The sequence below is a fragment of the Urocitellus parryii genome, chromosome 11, assembly GCF_045843805.1.
Source record: "Urocitellus parryii isolate mUroPar1 chromosome 11, mUroPar1.hap1, whole genome shotgun sequence".
Classification (NCBI taxonomy): Eukaryota; Metazoa; Chordata; class Mammalia; order Rodentia; family Sciuridae; genus Urocitellus; species Urocitellus parryii.
Window position 1 is genome coordinate 69,550,926 of NC_135541.1, and position 22,609 is coordinate 69,573,534.

A 22,609-nucleotide genomic window follows, 5' to 3' on the forward strand; every position below is an offset into this window, starting at 1 on the left:
GCGAGGGACAGGGGGAAGAAGTGGATGTCCAGAGGGGCAGAGGTTTGAGAGGGGACAGAATGAGGTGGGCCACGGATGGGCTGAATTGCGGATGACCTCATAGGGGATGGTGACCTGGTCAGATGGCACTGTATTTTCAAGCAGAAGCATTCTCTGACAGCTTGATTGTAAATCCTGAAATCTGTCACCCTCCGACCAGGCTGCATTTAATTCTCACTACCTAAATAAAAGTTTGTGTTAGCGAGGCCCCTCTCCTGGGTGAGCGTCACGGACTGCTTGGCTGTGGAGGACATGGCTATGAACCAGCCGGGGTGGGAGGCCAACTGAAAGGCAGAGGTGGAGCCCTCCAGGCTGTGGAAGAAGAGAAATGGCGTCCGAGCTTTGTTCTCCCTGTACAGTTCCATGATACTGACCTCCTGGGGGTGAGAAAGAGGCTCATTAGTGAGGAGGACTGCAGTGGGGGGCTAAGCTAACTCAGCCCTCTGTGCACAGCAGGGAGGGTCGGAGGCTAGGGACACAGGGCATGGTGGCCTATCATCCTAGTAACTTAGGAGGCCCAGGAAGGAGGAATGCAGGTTTGAGCCCAGCCTCAGCAACTTAGTGAGACCCTGTCTCAAAACAAAAAATTTAAAAAAGGGCTGGGGATGTGGCTCAGTGATAGAGCTCCCCAGGGTCAGTTCCCAGCACCGGGGTGTCGGGTAGGACCAGGCTGTCAGGGCATGGACCTAGCAGGTTCCAGGAGCCTGGCTCTGCAACACAGGTGCTGTCTTCTCTGTAACAGGGATGGGCATGCTCTCTTCCCTGAAGCTCCCAGGGTATCTTCATCTGCAGATTCTGGCACTCTTTGGAGTCCCAACCTCCCTGTGGATTCAGACATTACACTTCCCATCATGAGCAGAGGCTCAGCTTTGTACCTACTGATCTTCCTTTGGGTACATGGATATAAACAAACACTGTCAGAAATCCAGATGAACCCTCTCCCTCCACTTGTCAATGTGATAGTCTGTTGAAGTGGGAGCCTCCCATTCCCTTGGGGGCTTCTAGGGGGTAGCAAATCAAGACAGAGAATAGAGAAGCCACGTCCCCTGTCTTTTCAGGAACATCCCCGTGTGCATCCTCTGGCTTTCCGAGGAGCCATGCTGTGCATGGACCCGAGTGTGGTACCCCCCCTCCAATGGCACCACTGATGGACGTGGGGACCAGCCAGGTTAGATTTCCTTCCTTGCGTGAGACAACCCAGGATTGCAGGAAGATTGTTTCACGGTCACCCGTTAAGATAAAAGCCCACTTGCTATGCTTCCCTCATCGACTGCACAACTCACCTTCAGCTGCAGCGTGGGCTGGCCCTCAACTTCCGCACATCAGAAGCTGAGGTCTTTGCCCTTGATTCCCAGGAAAACCAGGTTGCCTTTCTCTTCATCGTGTAATGCTGTGTCCCTGCAGGCTATCAAGGTGAGAGTGACTGGAAACACAGGAAGAACGGAGAAGGGTCAGGCCTCCAGCAGAGGGGAGTCTGGGCCTCTGGCCTGACACTCAGGAGGCTAACAGGGACTGTCATGGACTTCCCCAGATGACTCCTCCCATTAGCCATGGCAGGTCCCTTTGTCACTTTTCTGAAACTCATTTCCTTTTTATTCCTGAATATCAGAACCCTAATTGTTCACCAGGGCACAGAGCTTCCCCAAATAAAAAATAAGATTTCCTACCCCTCTGGCAGATAAATGTGGCCACACACTTAGGCTGTGAACCTTGAGCCAGAAGTGGAAATGTTGGGTGGGATTTCTAAGAATGCTCCTTAAAGTTCAGGGAAGGCCACTAAGTGAAGAGAGAGAAATCGGGGCTTGAAAGAAGGGCTCACAGGGAAAGAAAAGTCCTTTCTGCTCAGTTCCACACATAAGAAGGTCCCTCCTGAGGCTCTACGGAGAATGGATTGGAGGTTCCATGAATGAAGTGGGAAGGAGAGTGGGGGCGGGGGCCAGAGATGATACTGACTTAGAAATACAGACTCAGTGGTCTTGCTGGTGGATGGATAAGGTGTGAGGGTGGTCAGGCATCCAGATGCCTTCTGTGTTCCTGGCCCAAGCCAGTAGAGCAGGGGGCAGTGCCCCTAGTGGGGGCCGTCTTCCGTTTAGAGAAGCCAGGTCTCCACAGTTCCACCCCAGGGCATGTGAAGTTAGAGAGGCCAGAGAAGATCGTTCAGAGAGATGTGTGCCAGGAGCACAAATGTCAGGTGAAGAGAGGAGAAGCCATGTACCCAACCACAGGACCTGCTCCCCACCCCTTCACAGGGCCTGCAGGGTTGCAGAGGGGACCCTAAAGAACCCCATGATTTGGAGGTTTCGGGGAGAAGGTTGAGTCATAAAGATGAACCCAGAAGAGGAGCCAGTGGACCTGAGGACCAGGAGCGTTCTTACAGAAGAAGAAGGTGGAGTGTGGAGAGTAACCTGCACTGCTCTACAGAGGACAGCTGAGAAGGGTGCCCTTGGGATTGGCATTTGAAGGTGCACTTGGAAAGAGGGACCTCAGGGGGGAGAAGAGAGCAGTGTAGAAGTCAGATAGTTTTGCTGTGAAAAGGAAGCTGTGTGGGCAACTCTCCAGGGAAATCGGCCTCTGAAGGACACAGGGCAACGGAACAGCAACAGGAAGAGACAGCGAGGGTCAAGAGCAGGTGTTAAGACTGGAGTGTGTCTGTCAGCAGTAGAGATGACGCAGGGGACACAGGTGGGGTACCCGCTGAGAGAGGGACTCCATCCAACGCAGAAGTCCTGCAGAAAGGGAAAGAAGCCGAGAGGAGCCGGCTTTGGGTGGAAGGAGGGAACATGCCCCCATTATTAGAGGAGATGATGCCAAATTAGAGAAATGTGTATTGGAAAGATGGGGAAGCTTGACAGAGGGAGTGATGGCTGGAATTTAGAGGAGAGAAACTCCAAGGTCAGCCATACCTGAAAGGACAGTCCCCCAGTAACCTGAAGTGGATTCTTCAGGTAAGAAAGCTGCCAATCCCTACACCCCTGCTTCTAGTTATGGGTTTCCTTTTACAGAAGGTGACCATCTTGCTCTTTCCTGCCGTTCCTCTGGACGTTGGGCTGGTGCCCAGAAGTTGGTGAGGACCAGAGCACACTTCATGGAACTGGTGTTCCTGGCCCAGGCCAGAGCAACTGTGGATTCTGATGTCACTTACCAGGCTGCACATTGTTGCTTGAAGGAGCTGCTATTAAAACATCTCCACTCAGGACCCACACCATCTGTTGGGAGTCACGAATGGTGTAGAATACGGGCATATCCTGAACTGCCGGAAGACAGAATCACAGAACACAGGCACTGTTATTGCAAACGTTGGGACCCCAGCTGCACCCTGATAATACTGGCTTCTGGCTTCTCGAGACAGGCTGAGTGTTGTGAGAAGAGGGAGAAAGAAAAGGGAAATGAGGAGGGACCAGTTTGTGGGTCAAAGCATCAGAAAGGATCTCAGCACATTCATGGGGCCAAGAGATTTTAAAGATTTGCCCCCGCCCCCTTTTTTTCTCGGGTTATTTTTTCTTGATGGATAAAGTCTCTGGGTTGTTATAGAAACAAAAACTACTTAATTGGTCATCATTACATTGGTTTCTTTCCCCTTTTACCCTCTTGGTTAAAATAAACAAGCAATTCGGAACAGAGACAGTAAGAAAAGAGATTTTCTACTGTAGATTTCTGAGATTTTAGTCGAGTAGGTACATTTACAGCTGAGCCAATGACTCAGGGTCCTTGCACCCTATCTCTGGTGGGGCTGGGTGGTTTCTGGCTCTCCACTTACGCTCTGGGGTGAACATGGGGTCTTCGGAGCTGCTGGTGTTGGGGATGGGCGTGTGAGGTGGTGGAAAGCTGCCTGTCTGCGGCTGCTCAAGGCGGGAAGGAGAGGAGGAAGACATGTCGCCGCTTCTTCTTCAGCACCTGGAACGTGGTCAAAATTCTTTAGAGAGAGCTTCTCACATACATATTTGAAAGGAGCATATTTTGAGGCCAGCAGACCCTGAATGGAAGCTCCATTCCCTTGGTGGCTGGGCCAACCCTGATTACCCAGGCTGCAATGCCTGGGGACTCTGTCATCACACATGGGAGGGTTAGGAGGGTCCAGAACATCACCCGGATGTCTTCTGTGCAGCGAGACCCTCTGTCGAGAGGAGGGAAGGGAGCATGTCTTGTATTCAGCCCAGGCCTCCCTCAGCTGCTGAGCAGCCTCCTCTGCTATGTTTAAGATGAACCCTCCTGAGTGACTGGCAGCCAGCAAGCCTCTTGGCCCCCACCTTCCTCTGCTCTTTCTCAAGGAGGAATCTCTAAGGATCCTGCCTGTGGCCATCCACGGCCACATTAGGTATTTTGACTCTCAAGGGACATCTGCTTCTGGTTAGGGCCCCAGGACAGTTCCCTGAGGATCACAGACTCTTCAAAATGAGAACCAGTTGTTCTCAACGTTCCCTGCCTCGAGATCCTCAGGGCCTGACTCCACAGTTACCCCTACACAGTGAACAAGCAAATCAGCAACCACGCTCTTAAACATGGCACCAGGTCCTCCAGCATCCTGGGCCTGGGCCAGGGAGCCCACGGGCATCTCCAGATAGCCAAAGCAGTGAGAGAAGTTTCCCCACACCTGGCTTCTGAGCAGCAGAAGTTGCTTTTGCCCAGAGGTATTCTTGATCCTGGATTCAAAGTCACAGCTCCAGCTGTGTTTAAGGGCAGAGGAAACCGGGTCAGGACCTCCAGGCTTTCTACTGAGCAAGGAGGGAGTCTTACCTTCTGGTCCCAGGTGTCCCACTTTGGTCAGGGAGCTGGGCTGGCACAGAGGTCCTGAGAGGCTTTGGATGAGTGGCTGGGAAGCAACACGGGTGTGTCAGGTCTGGGCTCCTTGAGAAATATGAGCAGAAGAGACACCAGGAAACAAGAGTGAGGAGACAGGCGGGGGCTGGATGCTGGACTGAGGGAGGAGAGCAACTTTCTAGACAGCCTTGGAGGCAGGGGTGTGGCCCTCTTGACGCACTAGTGGCGTGAGGCCACATCCAACCTGGCAAATCACAGCCTCCGCTCAGGGGATTTACACACCAAATATGCCACACTTGTAGAAATATCAAAAGCTTATGCTGTTACTGAGTGTTAAGAGCTTTACTGGTTAATCTTTTAATCCTCTTAATAACCCTTAGGGGCCATTAATCTTTATTTCTTATATAAGAAAACAGAGGCCCGGAGAGATGAAAACACTTACCCAAGTCACATGGCCAGAGACACCTAGCATGGTGGAAGCCAGTCTCTGGGTCCTTAGGCACTACGTGACGCGCTTCCTCGAGGTCTTGGTCCTCTGCTTACAGTGCTAGCTGAGAAAAAGGTGGTCCTGTGTTTAGCTTTGGATACTGAGGACCTGCTATGTGTCCAGGGGAGGAGGCTCACGTGGTTGTGTCAGGGGACAGACAGATGAGGATGCTGGGAATACAAGGGTAAGAGAGAAATTTATAAAACCACCCCACTGTCATGACCCCCACATGCTTTCTTTGCCAAAAAGCAATTTACCTGTAGCCCTTCCTGGCTTAAGTGGGGAGGGTATGCCACATTCCTCAGCAAACTACCCATTATCAGTCAGGAAATGCAGGCAGGAAATAACTTTGATAAGAGGAGCCCAAGAAGGGAAAGATTTTTTAAGACCCTTTTCATGGACCAGATCCTGGGCGATAAGGACAGCTCCTCCTAACCATGAAATCTGTAAAAATGATTAAAAATCCAATTAGAACTGGTCAGCATGGGCAGAGGGGATCTAGAATTACTGCAGTGGGGACTTGAAAAGTCTGATGTCACCTGTCATCGGTCAGATGTCAGGAGGTAGACCTGGGCAGAACTTTCTGGAAAATTCTCTGGGATCACTAATAGAACTGAAGAGCAGGAGAGGCAGGTTGTCCCTCTCCTCTCTGAGAGGACCCACTTTCCCCCTTGAGATATCCTCCTTCCCTCTTCTAATCCCTTCCATAAGCTCATGCCTGTCCCTTGGAGTGACCTGTCTGAAATCTTTCTGACTTGGTCCCATGAATCGTGGTTGAAGGGTGGGTGGTCTTTGCATTGCCTCAGTTTCCTGGAAGGCCCCAGCTCTGACACAGCAGGAGTGGTCTTGAAGGTTGGCGGTTCCTTAACTCTGAATCAACAATCAGCTGCAGCCTCAGCGGGGGCAATGCAAGGAACTCATCACCCCTGAAACATAACATTGCTGCTCAGCCCGAGACATGAAAAAAATCCTATTCCTTATGAGGCCAGGGAGACAAAAGGACAGTTAGTGTATATAAAGAGGGATTGGGTCAGGAAGATGCGATGCGGGCTGAATCTAGAGGAAATTAAAATGCTAATACTTCCAGAGCACTTCCCTCCTCCACCTGTTGCCAAGGCTACCTGCCTCCGGGGAATTGTTCCTCCCTGCGAGGAGCTGTTATGAGTAGTCCCTGGGTGGTTCCCTTCCTGCCTGTACCCCTGGTGGCTCGTTCAGCCCTTGCATTACTCCACCTTTGGGTCACCCAGGCAGGATGGGAGGAGTGCTCATGAGAACAAAGGGAATCTAAAATAATCTATAAAAAGGTCCGGACACCCCCACTCCCTCTGGCACCAGCTTCGGACCCCCCCTCTGCGGAGGAGTCTGTGTCTTTCTCTCTCTACCTTTAAATAAAACCTCTTGCTCTTGCCTCGGTGTTTCTTGGGTGTTCAATCTTCAACATTGGGGAGCGAGTCTGGGACCTGATTCTCAACACCAGTATCACCCTGTGTACCAAAATTTGCTGTCACACAACTCTCCATGAGTAGTCAAGCATCTACTCTCTGAACTCCCCCATTACCTCTCTTCCTTGGAGCGTTGCAATAACCCCAAATGGTAACCCTGTGTCTTTCTTACCTCCCTGGAATTAAGTGTCCACCAAGCAGTGACCCGGATCAGAGACATGGACACAGTCACACCCTCCCTGCTCAGAACCACTGGTGGCTCCACTTTGTACCCAGTGTAGTAGCTCTGGTGTGGCTCTTGGCACCCACAGGATCCCACGCCCACCTCCCTCACTCAGCCCCTCTGCCTCCCCTGCTTTGCCCCCACAGGACCCCCCAGTTCTCCCAGATTGCTCTGATTTGGGCCTTGAAGTTTTTCATCTAGTTCCTGCCTGCCTTCGATCTACCTCGTCAGTGCAGATTTCTTTCCTTTTTACTTTTTTAAGGTATTTCTTTACTTTCTGTCATGACAAGTGTCATAGGCCACTCTGATGTGCTTCCTGCCCCAGCCCCAATTTAGCCATTTCCCCAAGGGTGCTGAGTGTTTATATATCACTATGAATGAACCCCATCTTTATACTTTGGTGCAACTGAGGTACTTGGAAAGGTTTTGATCCTTTGGAGCATGATACTGAGATCAGGGAGAGAGGTAGAACCAGAGAAGCATTTGATCTGGACCTAGCTACTTTCCATTGCTTAAGCAGGTCCTTCTGAATTATGAGTCTTTGTGAAGGCCTTGTGAATGATGAGTCTTTCCAGACCAGCGGTGGGAACAGGTATTGTTCTGTCTAATTCTTTGAAAAGTTTTTATCCTTAGCTTTAGGGATAGTCACAACCATATCACAAAGGGTGAGAAGGAGGAATTGGAAACATACTGTTGTGCACCTTATTTTACCATAAGGTGGTGTTGTGTTATTGGAAGTTAGTCTTATTCATTAAGGACATACAAGCCCTAGGGTAAGCAAAAAATTATTTAACGGTATAAATAATAAGACAATATAATAGGTAAAGTAGAATCAAAATATTTTAACTCGGGAGAAGGAAGAAGAAGATAAAAGAAATACAGAACACATGGAATAAATAGAAAGCAGTAGAATGATAGATAATAATCTAACCATATCAGCACTTACATGTAAATGATGCAAAAGCACCAGTTAAAAGACTGTGCTTTCCAGATTGGATTAAAAAACACAAGATCTGATCATACAATATCTAATTATGTAGTTCTAAAGACGATGATAGTTTAAAAGTAAGGAGGTGGAGAAAGATGTCCCATGTAAACCCTAAACAGAAGACAGCTGGAGTTGCTTGGATGACAGCCAAAGCAGATTTAGAGACCAGGAAGACTAGCAGGAATGAAGAGGAACATTCCTAATGATAAAGGGGCCAAAAATACATAAAGGATCTTCTATGCATGTACTCCCCAAAACAGAGCTTCCAAATACCTGGTGCCCCAAATAGGTGGCACCATCAGGAGGAGTAGACACATCTCCAATTTTTGCTGGTGTGTTCAATACTCTTTCCTCTATAACTGATAGAGAAGTAGGCAGACTCAGGTCTCCAGAAGGTACAGGACAGAAGAGCTGGACAATGCTGTGAGCACCTGGGGCTCAATGACAACACCCCAGTGGCAATAGCAAGAGAAGTCCCACATGACCCAGCACGTCCACCTGTGGGCGTACACTAGAAAGAATTAAACACAGAGACCTGAAAAGTTGCTTGCATACCCACAGGCTATAGCTGCATTATTCTCCATCATGAGAGGGTGGAAGCAACCCCAGAGTGTTCATTGACTGGTGAAAGGATGGAGAAAATGGAGCATATATATACATGGGAATATTACTCACCCTTGGAAAGGAATTGGAGTCCGGATATAAACCACAACCCAAGAACATTAAGTGAAATAAGCCAGCCACAAATCAGGACGCGTGCTGTGAGGTTCCACTTGATACCCAGGCGAGTCAAAGTCATGGAGATGGGAAGGAGGGTGGTGGCCAAGGCCTGGCGGGGGCAGTGGAAGTCATTGTTTACTAAGCACAGAGTTTCAGTTTTGCAAGGTGGAAAGTGTTCCTGCGAGGCCTGGTGGGGATTGCTCAATGGTCTGAATGACGCCCCTGAGTAGTTCACGTAAATGTGGTTAAAATGGTAACTTGCATCTTACGTATATTTCCCTGTAATTAAAAATGATAACTAAAAATCTATCAAAAAAGACAGATGTACAGAGACCTGTATAATAAAGAGACGAGCCTCGTTTACAACAATCCTGTTTTTGAGGCACTTTTGAAAGAGGGTGATCCCCTTGGTGCCATGCCCCCCAGATGGAGCCTAGAGAAGCGGAGCCCCCTGGGTCCTCTGGGAGCAGCTGTGGTGCCCAGGCTTGTCTGCAACTGCATCAGCTCGCTGGACGAGCTGGCCAGATACCTGTGGAGGGAGTGGAGACATGGGAAGCCTGTGTGTCCTCTGGTCCAGGCGGCGGGGACTGCCTTCCCACATGGTCCCTGCTGGTGCCTTGATGGCACCATCACCAGCGGCCAGCAGAGCCAGCCCTCACCCTCTTGACCCTTGGCTCTCTCTCATTTGGACTTATTTCCAATGTCATGTTCGTCCCCTCCACACACCCCAGGGGAGGGGGGTCAGGCTCTGGAGCCTTGAGGTTCAGATGAGGCAGGCACCTGGGCAGGCTCTGGAGGTCCTCACCTGGATCTCAGGTAAGGAGGTTGCTGGTGTCTCTGGACCTGCCCCTGGTGACTCAGTCAAGAGAAACTGCCCGTGGGTGTGACATGCATGGGGCCCCACCTGCCTCCTGGTTGCCACCCGCTCTCCTTGCAGAGCTGGCCATTTCTACTCCCCCAGCCTCCACCCCCACCCCTGCCCCCACCCAGGTGCTGAAAGGTGCCACAGGACAACACAACAAGGTGGAGACAAACAAGGGCAGCAAAGCGGGGCCCCTGCCCAGCACTGGCCACAGTGCCCTGCCCTGGCCCAGCCTCTCTGACCTCATGGCATTCTGTGGTCCTCAAATGTCTTAGTAGCCAAGGTGGCCCTGCCCTCTCTGTGGACCCCAGGGTCGCCCTGTGATGTGGCTGTAACTGGAGGCCCACTTCTGCGGCTGGCTCCCAGAGGTGTTCTGCACATGGCCACCATCTCTGGTGCCCAGCAAGGCCCTCCTGGGTGCTCTGTGCTATCGAGGTCACCCCAGTGAGTCACGAGTCCCCACCCTGGGCCAGCTCTCTTCCAGTGGCCCCTTGGTCCTTCATGGAAAGAGAGTCTTGCAGGGAGGTCCCTGCTCTAGCTCCGCCCTCATTCCTTGCATCTGTAAGCAAGATGCCCTTTGTGTTTCACAGGGGGACTGGGGTTTCCTGGCCTGGACTGAACTGCCAGAGTTCACCTCCTGCTGGTTCTGTGGTCTCGCAGGAGTCGCTCACCCTCTCCAAGCCTCCTTGGCCTCAGTCAGTTTAAATAGGAATATAAATTGTACTGATCTCGTGGGACTGATGTCACAACAAGAGGGGACGAAAGCGACACTTATTTTGACACAGTGAATGTGTAGCAGAAGTTAACTGTCCTCGTTAGACACTAAGACCCCACAGCAAACCCTGCAGCAATGGAGTCTGGCATTTTCCCTCTCTGGGGATGAGGCACAGGCACATGTGACAAAGCACTGGGTCTTGAGCTGCCGTGGGCTTCCGCCAGTGTGCACTTGGTGCTCACTGTACCTAGGAGGGGGAGGGAGGCAGGGACTGCTGAAGGCACAGAGCACAATGCACATGGGTGACTGAGCTGGCTCGGCACAGCCTCGCCTCATGCAGGCCTCACGACACCCCAGGGGCAGGGCTGTTACTGTCCTCTTCACAGGGAATCGGAAACGAGTGGGTCAAATCCTCAAATCAGAGCGGTGAAATAAACTTCCCAGGTCATGAAGATGGTGGTGATGTTGGTGGTGATGAAGATGGTGGTGATGATGGTGGTGGTGATGATGGTGGTGGTGATGATGGTGGTGGTGATGATGATGGTGGTGATGATGGTGGTGGTGATGAAGATGGTGGTGGTGATGATGGTGGAAATGAAAATGGTGGTGATGATGGTGGTGATGAAGATAGTGGTGATGACAGTGGTGGTGGTGATGATGGTGGTGATGAAGATGGTGGTGATGATGGTGGAAATGAAGATGGTGGTGATGATGGTGGTGATGAAGATGGTGGTGATGATGGTGGAAATGAAGATGGTGGTGATGATGGTGGTGATGAAGATGGTGGTGATGATGGTGGTGATGCAGATTGTAGTGATGATGGTGGTGATGGTGGTGATGAGGATGATGGTGGTGATGATGGTGGTGGTGATGAAGATGATGATGAAGATGGTGATGAAGATGGTGGTGATGAAGATGGTGGTGATGAAGATGGTGGTGATGAAGATGATGGTGATGAAGGTGGTGGTGATGAAGATGATGGTGATGAAGGTGGTGGTGATGAAGATGATGGTGATGAAGGTGGTGGTGATGAAGATGATGGTGAAGATAGTGGTAATGTGGGTGATGGTGAAAATGATGATGGTGGTGATGGTGATGGTGGTAATTGTTGGGAGCTGGCGACCACACCCTGAAAATGGCACTGGTTTCCTGCTTCTGCTTCTTTAGCGGTTAGAGTTGTTAGAGGTAAACAACTCCTTGTAAGGCTGTGGGGTTGGGCTCTGGCCTGCTTCCGCTGCACTGTACCTATTAGACTTTTCCACGTGGTGCTAGTTCATTGGCGGGGCTGGGTACTTAAGCTAGGGCAGACCGACCACTCGTGCTCTTTCCTGTTTTCTCATCATGCTTCAAGGGTCCTGAATAAACTGCTGAAAGAAGAATCCTGTGTCATGTTTCCCTTGCTGGCGAGGGGTCGCGACAGGTAATGATGATAAAGTTGACATGTACACACCTACTATGTGCTGGCACCGTCCTAAACACTTCATGTATATGAACTCATTTAGTCCTCATAACAATAGCAGAATTTTTATTCCCTTTTTATAAATGAAAACTCAAAAGCTAAAAGCTTAAGTAACTCGACCAAATGTACATGCTAGTAAGCAACAGAGGTAAGACTCGAACCCACACAGTCTTGACCAGAGCTCAGCTAACTCTTTCTATAAAAGGCTGTGGAGTAAACACAGTCTCTGCCATAGACATCACCGTGCAAAAGTGGCATAGTCATCAGGGCTGTGCTCCCACTAACTTTATTCATAAACCAAGCTGTGGGCTGGTCTTGGCCCACAGGCCAATCTTTGCCAACCCATGGTCTTAACTGTTCCAGGAAAAAAAAAAGGAGGGTTCACAAGCATCAATACTTTCTGGGAAATGAAATCATCATAATAAAAACAACGGAGATAAAAATAGTCATCAGCTCCTTGGCTTCTTAAACAAGGATGGTGGACAACTGAGCTCCTATTTACTAAGACATCCTGTGCACCTGGCACCACTGAGAGCAGGCAGTAGATACCACGCAGGGCACATTGGGTGGATTACACAGTCTGCTAAGTGGTGAGCCCCATGGAAAGAAGTGAGGCATGGTGGGGGGCGTGGGAGCAGGGGAGGGACGCACAAAGGGGATAACATGGCCTCGGTGAGAGGGGTGTCGCAGCAAAGGCCTTAGGAGGTGGGGACAACGCCAGCTTCCGGGTGGGGAGCAGAGCCAGTGGGAAGGCCCCTGAGAAGGACCACGCTGGCTTGTAGAGGAAGAGCGAGGGGCCAAGAAGGACCATGTCATCTTGTTCAAGAAGAGCAAGAGGTCCACCTGGCTCCTGGTCCCCTTAGTGGGGAAGGAGGAGGCTGAGAGCCCATGGGAGTCCAGTGGCATGGGCCTTTGGAGACTTGCCTTTTGCTCACAGAGGTGTGGGGACAGAGGAGTGACAGGACTGACTCAGGTAGCAAAAGGGTCACCCTGAGTGCCTTGGTTCTGGACTAGGTTTCCTGGACTCGGGTCTGACTCTAATCCTAGTTAGTGGTCAACCATCAGGTGATGTAGTTAGTCTTTCTGTGCCTGATTTCTCCTTCTGCATAACAGAAATGATAGTGGTTATCGGATCAGTAACTAAACAGATGTACAAAGAAAAAATCCAAGAGGCACCTAAACATGATTCCAGGTACACTGTGAGCGCTGGAGGATATTGGTCATTTTAATCATTATTAAATCAGGGTTCCCAACGAGAGCTTCCCGCCTGGGGTCATGAGCTGTGTGAGCCTACAAACTCCCAGTGAGGATACACTGACCGACTGTCCTCCCCTCCACCTCTGCCCAGGACACTGCCCATCTCACACATGTGGTGATGAGTCACCCCGGGACACAGTCCCCATGAGGAAGCGAGGAGTTTGCTGGAAAGGGAGGATCCCCACTGACGGTGAAGCTTGGGGGGCCCAGGTGCTGCAGGAAGCTGTCAGTGCTTAACATGACTCCAACCCGAGCAGCTGAAAATGAGAAACGCCTGTGGTTTCCCATGGGCCTAGGAGGAGGAGGACCCACCTGGCAGGGTTCTCCCACGTGTAGGTGGGGGTCAGCAGGGGCTGCAGCATGCTAGGCCTGTGGGGATGGAGGATCTGCACCCCAGAAGGCTCACTCCCAGGGTGCTGTCACAAGGCCTTGTTCCTCCCCACCCGGGCCCCTCAGGGCCGTTTGAGGTCCGTCCCATGGCCACTAGCTTCCACTGGGTGAGCCACGATCAGGGTGACCTAGCTCAGATGTGACACACTGTCCCTTCCCACCAGGTATCACATTCATCAGGAGCAAGTGGCCAAGGGCAGGCCACACTGAAGGGAAGGTGTGAAGTGCTGCCTGTTATAGGATTAATACCCCATAACACACTTCAAAACCCCCGTACGGAGGCTGTGAGGTCAGGGCAAAGTAGCACCACCCTTGAAAATAAGAAAAAATGACCACAGTGTGGGCTTTCACATTGTCAAAGGAGACAAAGTTTAAATTACCCCAATTAAAAAATTGACTCTCATACACACATGCAGTGAGTAGGAGTCAACGGCTTACTATTAATATGTGAGGGAATCACAATGATAAAACTGATTATCTAAGGATGGCTCAAGGAACAAAGGTCTTTAGTATTCATTGGGAAAGAAATGCTGGAATAGGCTGGCTCAGTTACAATTTTTAAAAATTACTGCCTTTGAATTTTTTTTTTATAAGTTGGAATTTATCAATCTTCTCCTAGTTCACATCTAACTTCAGAGAATCTGTGTCTCAGTTTGATTTCTGTTGATGAAACAAAATACCTGACACTGGGTAATTTGTGAGAAAAAGAGGTTTTGTTTGGTTGTTTGTTTTTGTTTTGTTTTGTTTTTGGCTCACAGTTCTGAAGACTGGGAGGTTCAAGATTGGCAGCTGCATCTGGTGAGGTATTTGTTCCTGGTGAGAACTCTGCAGAGTCCCAAGGCAGTATAGGGCATTTTATAGTAAAAAATAGCACTATTATGGTTTGGACATGACCCCCAAAATATCAGGGGTCAGACAATGCAAGAAGGCTTAGAGGTGAAATCACTGGGTTATGAGAGCCTTAACCCAATCAGTGATGGGGATGCACTGGGAGCCAACCAATAGCAATTAGTGAGACAAACCAAGGACCCATTTCTGAGGGAACTAACTGTTAGTGAGGCCTGTTTGACAATGTGAAAGCCCACACTGTGGTCGTTTTGTCTTATTTTCAAGCTTAGGGATATATCCCAGTGCCACATCCCCAGCCGTTTTTTTAATTTTTTTTTTTTTATTTTGAGATATGGTCTCACAAAGTTGCTGAGACTAGTCTTGAACTTGCAATCCTCCTGCTGCCTCAGCCTTCCGAGCTACCGGGCTCACAGGCGTGCACCACATGTGAGCTCATTGGTGCATTGCCCATTCATTCATCCTGTCTGGATTCTCATTTCAGCACGTTTTGTAATAGACAGAGCTGGTAGAGGCACCCCCGGCGCCCCAGCCAGCTCGCTGCGTCTCTGCAGGGCCATCCACGTGCATGCTCCATTCTGAATGGGCAGAACTTGAAGGAGCTCGATCAGCCCGTGGGCACACAGGGCTAATTCACTGTTGAGAATGGCACCCTGGCATTTAGGGGAAACGGTGTCCACCTCTACAATCACTTTGCAGACAAGAGCCTATTTTTTCAAAACCACTTTGTCAATAGCTTAACTCTGGAATTTGTTCTTGTAATTGGCAGTAATTTCTGAGTTGTTTCTATCTGGCCAATTTATAGTGCATTTAATGATTTTGCATAAGCAGCATCTACATTAAATTTATATTTCTGAATGCTATTTATCACATTGGTAGTCTTATGTGAATAAGAGGTTATTTTCTGTCTTTCAATCAACCCAATATTTATTTTTAAACCCCTTAAGGATTTTTTTTTGTCCCACATGTTTGAATATGGTTTCTTTAAAATTCATGCTTTTACAATAAATAGTTACCGATGGTGGTCAAGATGTTGTTAAATTGTTCTGCACTGACGGGTACTAATTCAGAGCCATCACGGAGAGTCTTAAAAGCATATTGATGGATTCACAATCATGATTTTTTTTTTTGCCAATGAGATATTTAAGAAAGATCAACTGTGGAATCATAGATGTTTGTCACAACCTAGCGCTCAATAGCAAAAATGAACCAACACAACCCAACAAAATAAGGACCAATAATAATGGGCTGGAATAAATGAATGATAAAAGACCCTTAGGAATTTTTTGCAGAGCTGTTCAAACCTAGGAAGTCATTATTCATGTTAGTGTGGGAAACGAGTCTGCTGTGGTGCCCCAGAGAGCAGCAGGTTGAGAGTGGCCTCTGTGACGCTGCAGCAGGACAGCTGTCTGCAGTGACGTGGGGGAGGAAGAGTGTCCTCCCTCACCGGATTTTTGATGGTACATTCACGGAAGCATTCACGTTCTTCTCCTGGTTTGCTCTTCTGGATTTTCAGGTTTTTCTGCAGTGGACCTGTAGCCTACACGCTCCCCCGGTAGGAATTCCCCATGGCCTGCGTCTCCATGGCCCTGGCAAAGGCAGGCAGGTGGGGAGGGGAGAGGAGGGACGAGTGCTCTGCAGAAGCTGCTTTTCTGTGTGCTCCTCAGAGCCCCAAGGGCCCAGCTCAGAGCTGCAGGGAGGTTGTCTCCAGAAACTCCCTTCCCAGGCCGGGCCGAGCAGCAGGTGTTTCAGGAGGCTCCAGGGTGTCACATCACCCTGCTCCTCCCTGGCTTGCAGTTTCAGTCTCCTCCCAGCGACTTGGGAGGAGTGCATAAATAATCAAGTATGCACTTAAAAAGCTGGAGCATCCTCAAGGAGCCGCAGACTCCGCAGGCTCCTGCCAAGGGAAAGGAGCCACTGAGGTGTCCTCTGGGTGCTGGCAGGGCAGGCTCTCCTGACCCCAGCCCCAGAAGCCCTGGCCCAGTGGAGGTGGTCACCCGCTGGGAGGCTCAAGAGCCTGCTTGCTACCCGGGCCCCTGACAGCCCTCAGCCTTTGTCTGCACCTAAAATTTTTTTGCTGTTTGTTTCAAAATAGGGGAATCTGCACATCGAGGAATTCAAGATGGTCCTGAGCGGGGCACTGTGCTTCCGGTGAGTGTGTGGGCCTCCGAGGGGAGTGCGATCTGGGTGGACCTGTCCAGCCTTGTGAGGGCGGGAAGGACCTGCTGCCCCAGCGGGGGCTCCCATTGGAAGACAGGCGGCTGGGAGTCAGGGCCAACAGTCACTGCCCCTGCCGTTCTTCCACCCTTTCAGACTGGGACAGGCCCCGGCAGCCCTCAGGGGGACAAGTAACCACAGGGAAGATGGGAGCCAGGAGCCCTCTCCAAGCTCCGCTCTGCTCCCCACACCATGAGTTCATGTCACTCCAGCCACTGTGCCACCTCCTCCCTGCAGCCCTGGGGGTGGGGGAATAGAACAAAAACAATCTCCAGAGGTCTGTCCACCCACAAGTGTGTAGCGACCCAGAATCTCAGCTGTGTGTGAACTTCACAGTGAAGGGGGAGAGCAGCCCTCTCTGACTTGAGTCTCATCTGACTGGTCCTCCATATCCTTGGTTTCCACATCCACAGATTTAAAATATATATATATATATATATATATATATATATATATATATATATATATATATATCGCATCTGCGGTGAACATGTGCAGATGATCTTGTCATTATTCTGTAAACAATGCAGTATGACAGTGTTTGCATACATTTGCATGATGGTAGGTATTGTAAGTCATCTAGTGATGATTTATGGTATGGCAGAAGACGTGTGATGCTTCTATGCAAACACTACACCAGTCTGTGTTGGGGCCTTGAGCCTGGTGGATTTCAGCGTCTGTGGGACCAGCAGCCTGGGCACTTGGGGGACGACTGGCTAGCATGTTTCAAAGTGTGTTCTATGGGCCTCAGTCCCATGGGGCTCTTTGTACATTAGAGCTCTTTGATTAAGTACATGCGGCAAGTGGTGCCTTTCCTGTCCTGGTAAGAGCTCACCGTGCCACTCAGTATGCCAGTGACTTTGGATCTTACTAAGTAATGGAGCTTGTTTAATCATGTTAGGGCAAACATGCAGCCAACGTTTACACTGCAGACTTTTCCCCAGTTAATATCTGCAGAAACCTGCTTCAGAGTACATCTTTCACCTCACAGTATATCAGAAAACCAATCAACTCATATACAAGCAATAACTAAGAAAAGTAAAATAAATCAATTTTAAATTTAGAGAAAATCCTCACTCAGAAAGGAATACATGGCCAAGTGGAAGTAAATGACCACTGAAGTCTTCAGTAATACTTGAAGACACAGATTTTAATCAGGAAGAGACCTGGGTGCTACCTAACCCATCTTTAGCAATGAGGAGACTCATTGCTAAATGAGCCCAGAGAGGGTGGGTGACTTGTTCCTGTGGCTCAGCAGCATGGACGGCAGCTGCAGTCACTTCTCTCTGAGAGACTATGTGGGGACTGTGGATAGGAAAGATTGGATAGGGTGAGACTCAGGTGGGGGCCTGGGCTCATCCCCTGGTAGGGTAGGAGCCCAGCAGGCCTGGGAGAAGGCTGGGCTGTGGTACCCAGCATTGTTGGAAGAGAGGGTGGCAAGACTCTCAGACTGGGGGACTCTGGGCCAGGGCAAGCTGCAGGAGCCCCGCTCCTCACAGCCTCCTCCTTCCTCACATTTCAGAATGAAGGACTCGGCCCTGAAGGTGCTCTATCTGCACAACAACCAGCTTCTGGCCGGAGGGCTGCACCCGGGGAAGGTCATTATAGGTTGGTGTAGAGCAGGACCTGAGTGGTCCCCATTCCTGTCCCTCTGCGGGAGGCACATGAGGAGGCTTCCCAGCAGGCCTGCAGACCTCAGCAGCAGGGGACACTGTGTGGCCTCGTGCTTACCCACATGCTGTGGTGGATCTTCTCTGACAGTGTCCACCTGTCCACCTGGGCACTCCTAAGGGTCACTGGAGCCAGTGGGCCCTCTGCTGTAGTGTGCACATGTGTGTTGCTGCGTGTGTGAGCATTGTGTGTGTGTGCATGGGGTGGGGGGTGCAGGGGGAGCTAATCCACTTCTGGGAGGCTCATAAAGACAGGGCTCAGAACGGAGGCCTGGGCTTCAAACGAGGTGCTGGGGAGGGTCTCTTGAGGTTAGAGACAGCTCTAAATGTGGGGGCTGCAGTGTCAGGTGGCACCAGGTGCTTCTGTGCCTTGATGTCCACTCTGGGTCAGTGGCAGGAGGGTGGCCTTCCCCCTGTGACAACTGCTGAAAGATTCCCCTTCTGCCCAGCGTGGGGACAGGAGGCCTCATGCTGGCCCTGCTCCCAGAGTCCAAGATTGGGGAGAGGGAAACAAAGGCCCCCAAAGGCCCGTACCTTGACTCTTGCCCACAGGTGAGGAGATCAGTGTTGTCCCCAATCGGTCACTGGATGCCAGTCTGTCTCCAGTCATCCTGGGTGTCCAGGGAGGGAGTCAGTGCCTGTCATGTGGGACAGAGAAGGAACCAACTCTGAAACTGGAGGTGAGCCCTGTCCCTTGTCCTCACCATCTGGAGACTAAGCTGGCCAGTTCTGAGGCTGGGCACTGCCTCTGGGCACCTTAGGGACCCAGCAAGCTGCTGCTGGTTGCGGCTCTGCCTGCTCCCTAAGGGCTCTGCCTAGCTCTGACCTCCCACTGTCCGCCCCTGCCCCTCACCACTGCTCCTTGCCCCTGCCCCTGGCCCCTGCCCCTTGCCCCTGCCCCTCACCCCTGCCCCTCACCCCTGTCCCTTGCCCCTGCCCCTCACCCCTGCCCCTCTGCTGGCAGCCGGTGAACATCATGGAGCTCTACCGCAGTGCCAAGGAGTCCAAGAGCTTCACCTTCTACCGGAGGGACATGGGACTCACCTCCAGCTTCGAGTCGGCCGCCTACCCAGGCTGGTTCCTCTGCACAGTGCCCGAGGCTGACCAGCCTGTGAGGCTCACCCAGATCCCCGAGGACGCTGCCTGGGACACCCCCTGGGACGCCCCTATTACGGACTTCTACTTCCAGCCCTGTGATTAGGGCCATGGTTGCCCTCACAACTCCCCGGGCAGCGCCAGCTCCAGTGGGGGCAGGGTTGAGGGGGACCGTCCCTGCTCTCAGAATTCAGGGCACCCAGCCGTACTCCCTTCTTCTGGCCTCAGTTTGGGGATCAGTACCCACATTCATTGCCCACGGGGTGGTCCTACTGTGGAACCTTAAAACACCATGTGGGATTCCTTCATGCTTAAAGGTGCCTGACTCAGCACCCAGGTGCCCACTGAGGTCCTGTCACCCCCCGGGGTGCAGGAGAGGGAGGTGGCCACAGGTAGATGGACCACGATCCCCTGCCAGTCCAGCCCCTCCCCATTCCTGCCATGGCCTTCCTCTTCCATCTCTGCCTCTTCCTCTGGCCCTGGGCCTGGGAGGGCCTGGGAGGGTGTCACTGGGGAAGCAGCTTCAGCTCAGAAGATAGGAGGTGGGCATCCCATCTCTTTTAGAAACCCAAGATACAAAGAAAACCTCCAGTGCTGGTCTCTCCTCCCATGGAAAGATGCTTACAGCACGTTGTGAAGAGCATATTACAAAGTCAGCGCTCTTGCCATTTCTTTTGAATTTAAAAGAAATACCTAAGTATATATTTCTGAATCAAACCTCTCTGGAAGGAACGGCAGTAGCAGCAGGGTCTGGGTGGTGGTGCTATAGGCGACTTTTCTATTTTTATTTTTAATCTGCTTCCTAGTTTTTCCATCATGAGGATGGGTTCCCATTGTCATTATAAAAAAGAAGTTAGGAGGGACCTTGAGGGAAGTGGAAAAGACACCCTTTCTGACTGTCCTCAGCCTCTGCTTCCCTGGACGGAAACTCAAGCTGAGTTGAGCCCAGCTGCTCTGGGGGGCAGACACAGGGGCAGAAACCTCCCCAGCAAAGCGCCAAGTAGAGGAATGTGATGGGCTTGTTTGGCTGGAGTCTCCAGGGTGAGGGAGTTGCAGGAAAAACCCCAGACAAAAGACAGACAGAACAAATGAAAAAACAACAACAGTAACAAAAAGCCTATATAATAAAAACTTTTTAAAAAAATCAAAGTCAACCTCAGCAACTTAGTGAGGCCCTCTGCTACCCAGTGAAACCCTGTCTCTAAAGAACATAGCAAAAAAGGGCTGGGGATGTGGCTCAGTGGTTAAGTGCCCCTGAGTTCAATCCCTAGTACCATCATCATCATCATCACCATCATCATCATCATCATCATCACAACAACAATAAAATGTCAATAATAATTTTTAAAATCCTGTGCTTGGAGCTGGAATGGCCCACAGTCCCTGGAAGTCCAAGATCTGGGATCAGCTCCCAAGAGGGCTGCTGTACCAAATGAATAGTGTCCTCCCTGAGTTCATGTCCTTCCTGGACCTCAGCCTGTGGCCTTCCTTGGGGATGGCGTCTTTACGGATGGTTGCCACAGGGTCAGGCTGCATTAGCGTGGACTAAATTCTCCTGTGACTAGTGTCCTTGTAAGAAGAGGACCCAGAGACTCAGAGGAAGCACCGGGAGGTTGGACTGAGGCTGCCACTCGCCAAGGCAGGACATCAGGACAGTGGCAACCTCCTGGATTGTGAGAGAATACATCTTTGTTGTTTGACGCATGAAGTGTGTGGTGATTGGCTGCACAGCCGCCGTGACCCCACCTCCTGGAATTCACACCCTGTATGCCTGCCTCCCACACTGGGCCAGTGGGATGTGGCTAAAGTGACTGATGGCTTGCTGCCTGTGAGAGTAAGTTATAGGAGACACTGGGCCTTCTATCTTGAGATGCCTTCTCTCTCTCTCTCTCTCTGTCTCTCTCTCTGTCTCTCTCTCTGTCTCTCTCTCTCTCTCTCTCTCTCTCTCTCTCTCTCTCTCTCTCTCTCTCGCTATCCATCTCTCTTCCTCTTCTCCGGCTGGCTCTGTAGCCTCCTAGGTACACCCATGTGAAAAACCAGAGTCTCCAAACCACAGCCACAGGCATGGAACCAGTCCTACAGCCTGTCTGGCCTTCAGTGGTGAGAGCCGCCCAGCCGACAGCTGGCTTGCAGCCTCCTGACAGAGAGCAGAGCCGTCCAGAGTCTTGCCCCAGAGACGGTGTGAGCTCATTGCTCGGTTCTGGAGTAACTTGTTCTGAAGCGTAGATAATAAAGGCCCAAGGAAGGGGGATTCACTGCATCCATTTGATTATGATTGTAATTTCTCCAATTTTTTCCTTCTCAAAATGAACTCCGACCCTTTATTGATCCAAATAGTCTATTTAAATGCCTATAGTGCAAAATTTGTTAAATGTTCTCTGTTTCAGGAAGGGTTAGATCATCCTTGACTGCTGCACACATCTAGTTCTACAAGCCAGGGTCTGTTCCAGTGTCCCTACCAGTATCCTGAGGATTGAACACAGAAGCCACAGCAGGGTCCCATATCTGAGCCTCAGCTATTCCACATGCAGCTCACCTGTTGGACCAGAGTGGCAGGTTCAAAGCCTTCAGAGGGAGGGGCAAGTACAGGGTCAGGACAGGAGGGATGACCTCCATGGGCCTTAGCAACTCCAGCTCAGCACTGCTGAGGTCTCCATGGGCTCCAGGTACCAGGCTGTGTTTCTGTACACCTGTTCCTGTTCCCGCTCTCTGTGGGTCCAGACACAGTCTTAGGATGCCCTTCTGCTCTGGGGCTCTTCACCACCATCCCTGTCTAGAGAAACTGCCCATCTTTCATACCCTCCTAAGATGTCACGTCCTCCAGGAAGCCTCTGATGAGCTGAGAGCCCTGGTCATCTGTTCTGGCAATGCTTCATGTCCACCCCCTTGCAGTAAGTTGGCTTGGAGTCTGTGGCCCCAGGATGACCTCAAGGTTAGGGCTTCTGAACATAAGTTTGCTTGGCAAACACTGGAATCTAGTGAGCATGGAATGTGGCCACTCTCTCTCCACCCTGGAACATTCTCTCCCTCTCCTCCACCCATATAAGCCTCTAAGGGTGGAGCTTAAATTCTACTTCATTCTTGAAGGTTTCTCCAGCCTGAAGTGATTTGCTTCACCATTTATGGGATGACAGGATTCACAAGGGCTTCTGCCTAGACGAGCAGGCATTTATAAGTCAGTAGGAAAAGGAGGACATTAAACACTACCTTGGGGTATGTGTGGCCGTGGGTGCTAGCACCGTGGGTGTTCAAATGAAAAAGACCTGGTGGTTTCAGATTTCTTCAATTGCTGATTAAACTGTAGGCCTGGACCCGTGTCACAGAAACACAATCTCCACATCATGTGGGGGTCATGCCAGCTCCAGAAATGGAAGAGCAGAGGAGGTCCCAAGGGCAGGTCACAAGGGAAGAGGTGAAGCTGCTGAGGGTCTTCACGCTGAA

The 22,609-nt window shown here is 50.8% G+C and overlaps 1 protein-coding gene and 1 pseudogene across 1 annotated transcript; one reads left to right on the top strand and one right to left on the bottom strand.

Moving 5' to 3' along the window:
• Nucleotides 1–206: 206 nt before the first annotated feature.
• LOC144249264 (interleukin-36 beta-like) lies at nt 207–3,861 on the bottom strand (annotated as a pseudogene).
• A 12,447-nt stretch (nt 3,862–16,308) lies between these two features.
• LOC144249245 (interleukin-36 receptor antagonist protein-like) lies at nt 16,309–19,274 on the top strand. Its single transcript, XM_077791525.1, has 4 exons — nt 16,309–16,337; nt 17,926–18,011; nt 18,626–18,753; nt 19,038–19,274. The coding sequence occupies exons 1-4, from the start codon at nt 16,309–16,311 to the stop codon at nt 19,272–19,274; spliced, it is 480 nt and encodes a 159-aa protein (XP_077647651.1).
• Nucleotides 19,275–22,609: the final 3,335 nt, after the last annotated feature.

Excerpts from the sequence above, each read along its gene's own strand:
- LOC144249245 (XM_077791525.1), top strand. The coding sequence starts at position 16,309 with ATGGTCCTGAGCGGGGCACTGTGCTTCCG. Across the intron at positions 16,338-17,925 it reads AGCGGGGCACTGTGCTTCCG|AATGAAGGACTCGGCCCTGA; the intron begins GTGAGTGTGTGG and ends CTCACATTTCAG. Across the intron at positions 18,754-19,037 it reads AACCAACTCTGAAACTGGAG|CCGGTGAACATCATGGAGCT; the intron begins GTGAGCCCTGTC and ends CTCTGCTGGCAG.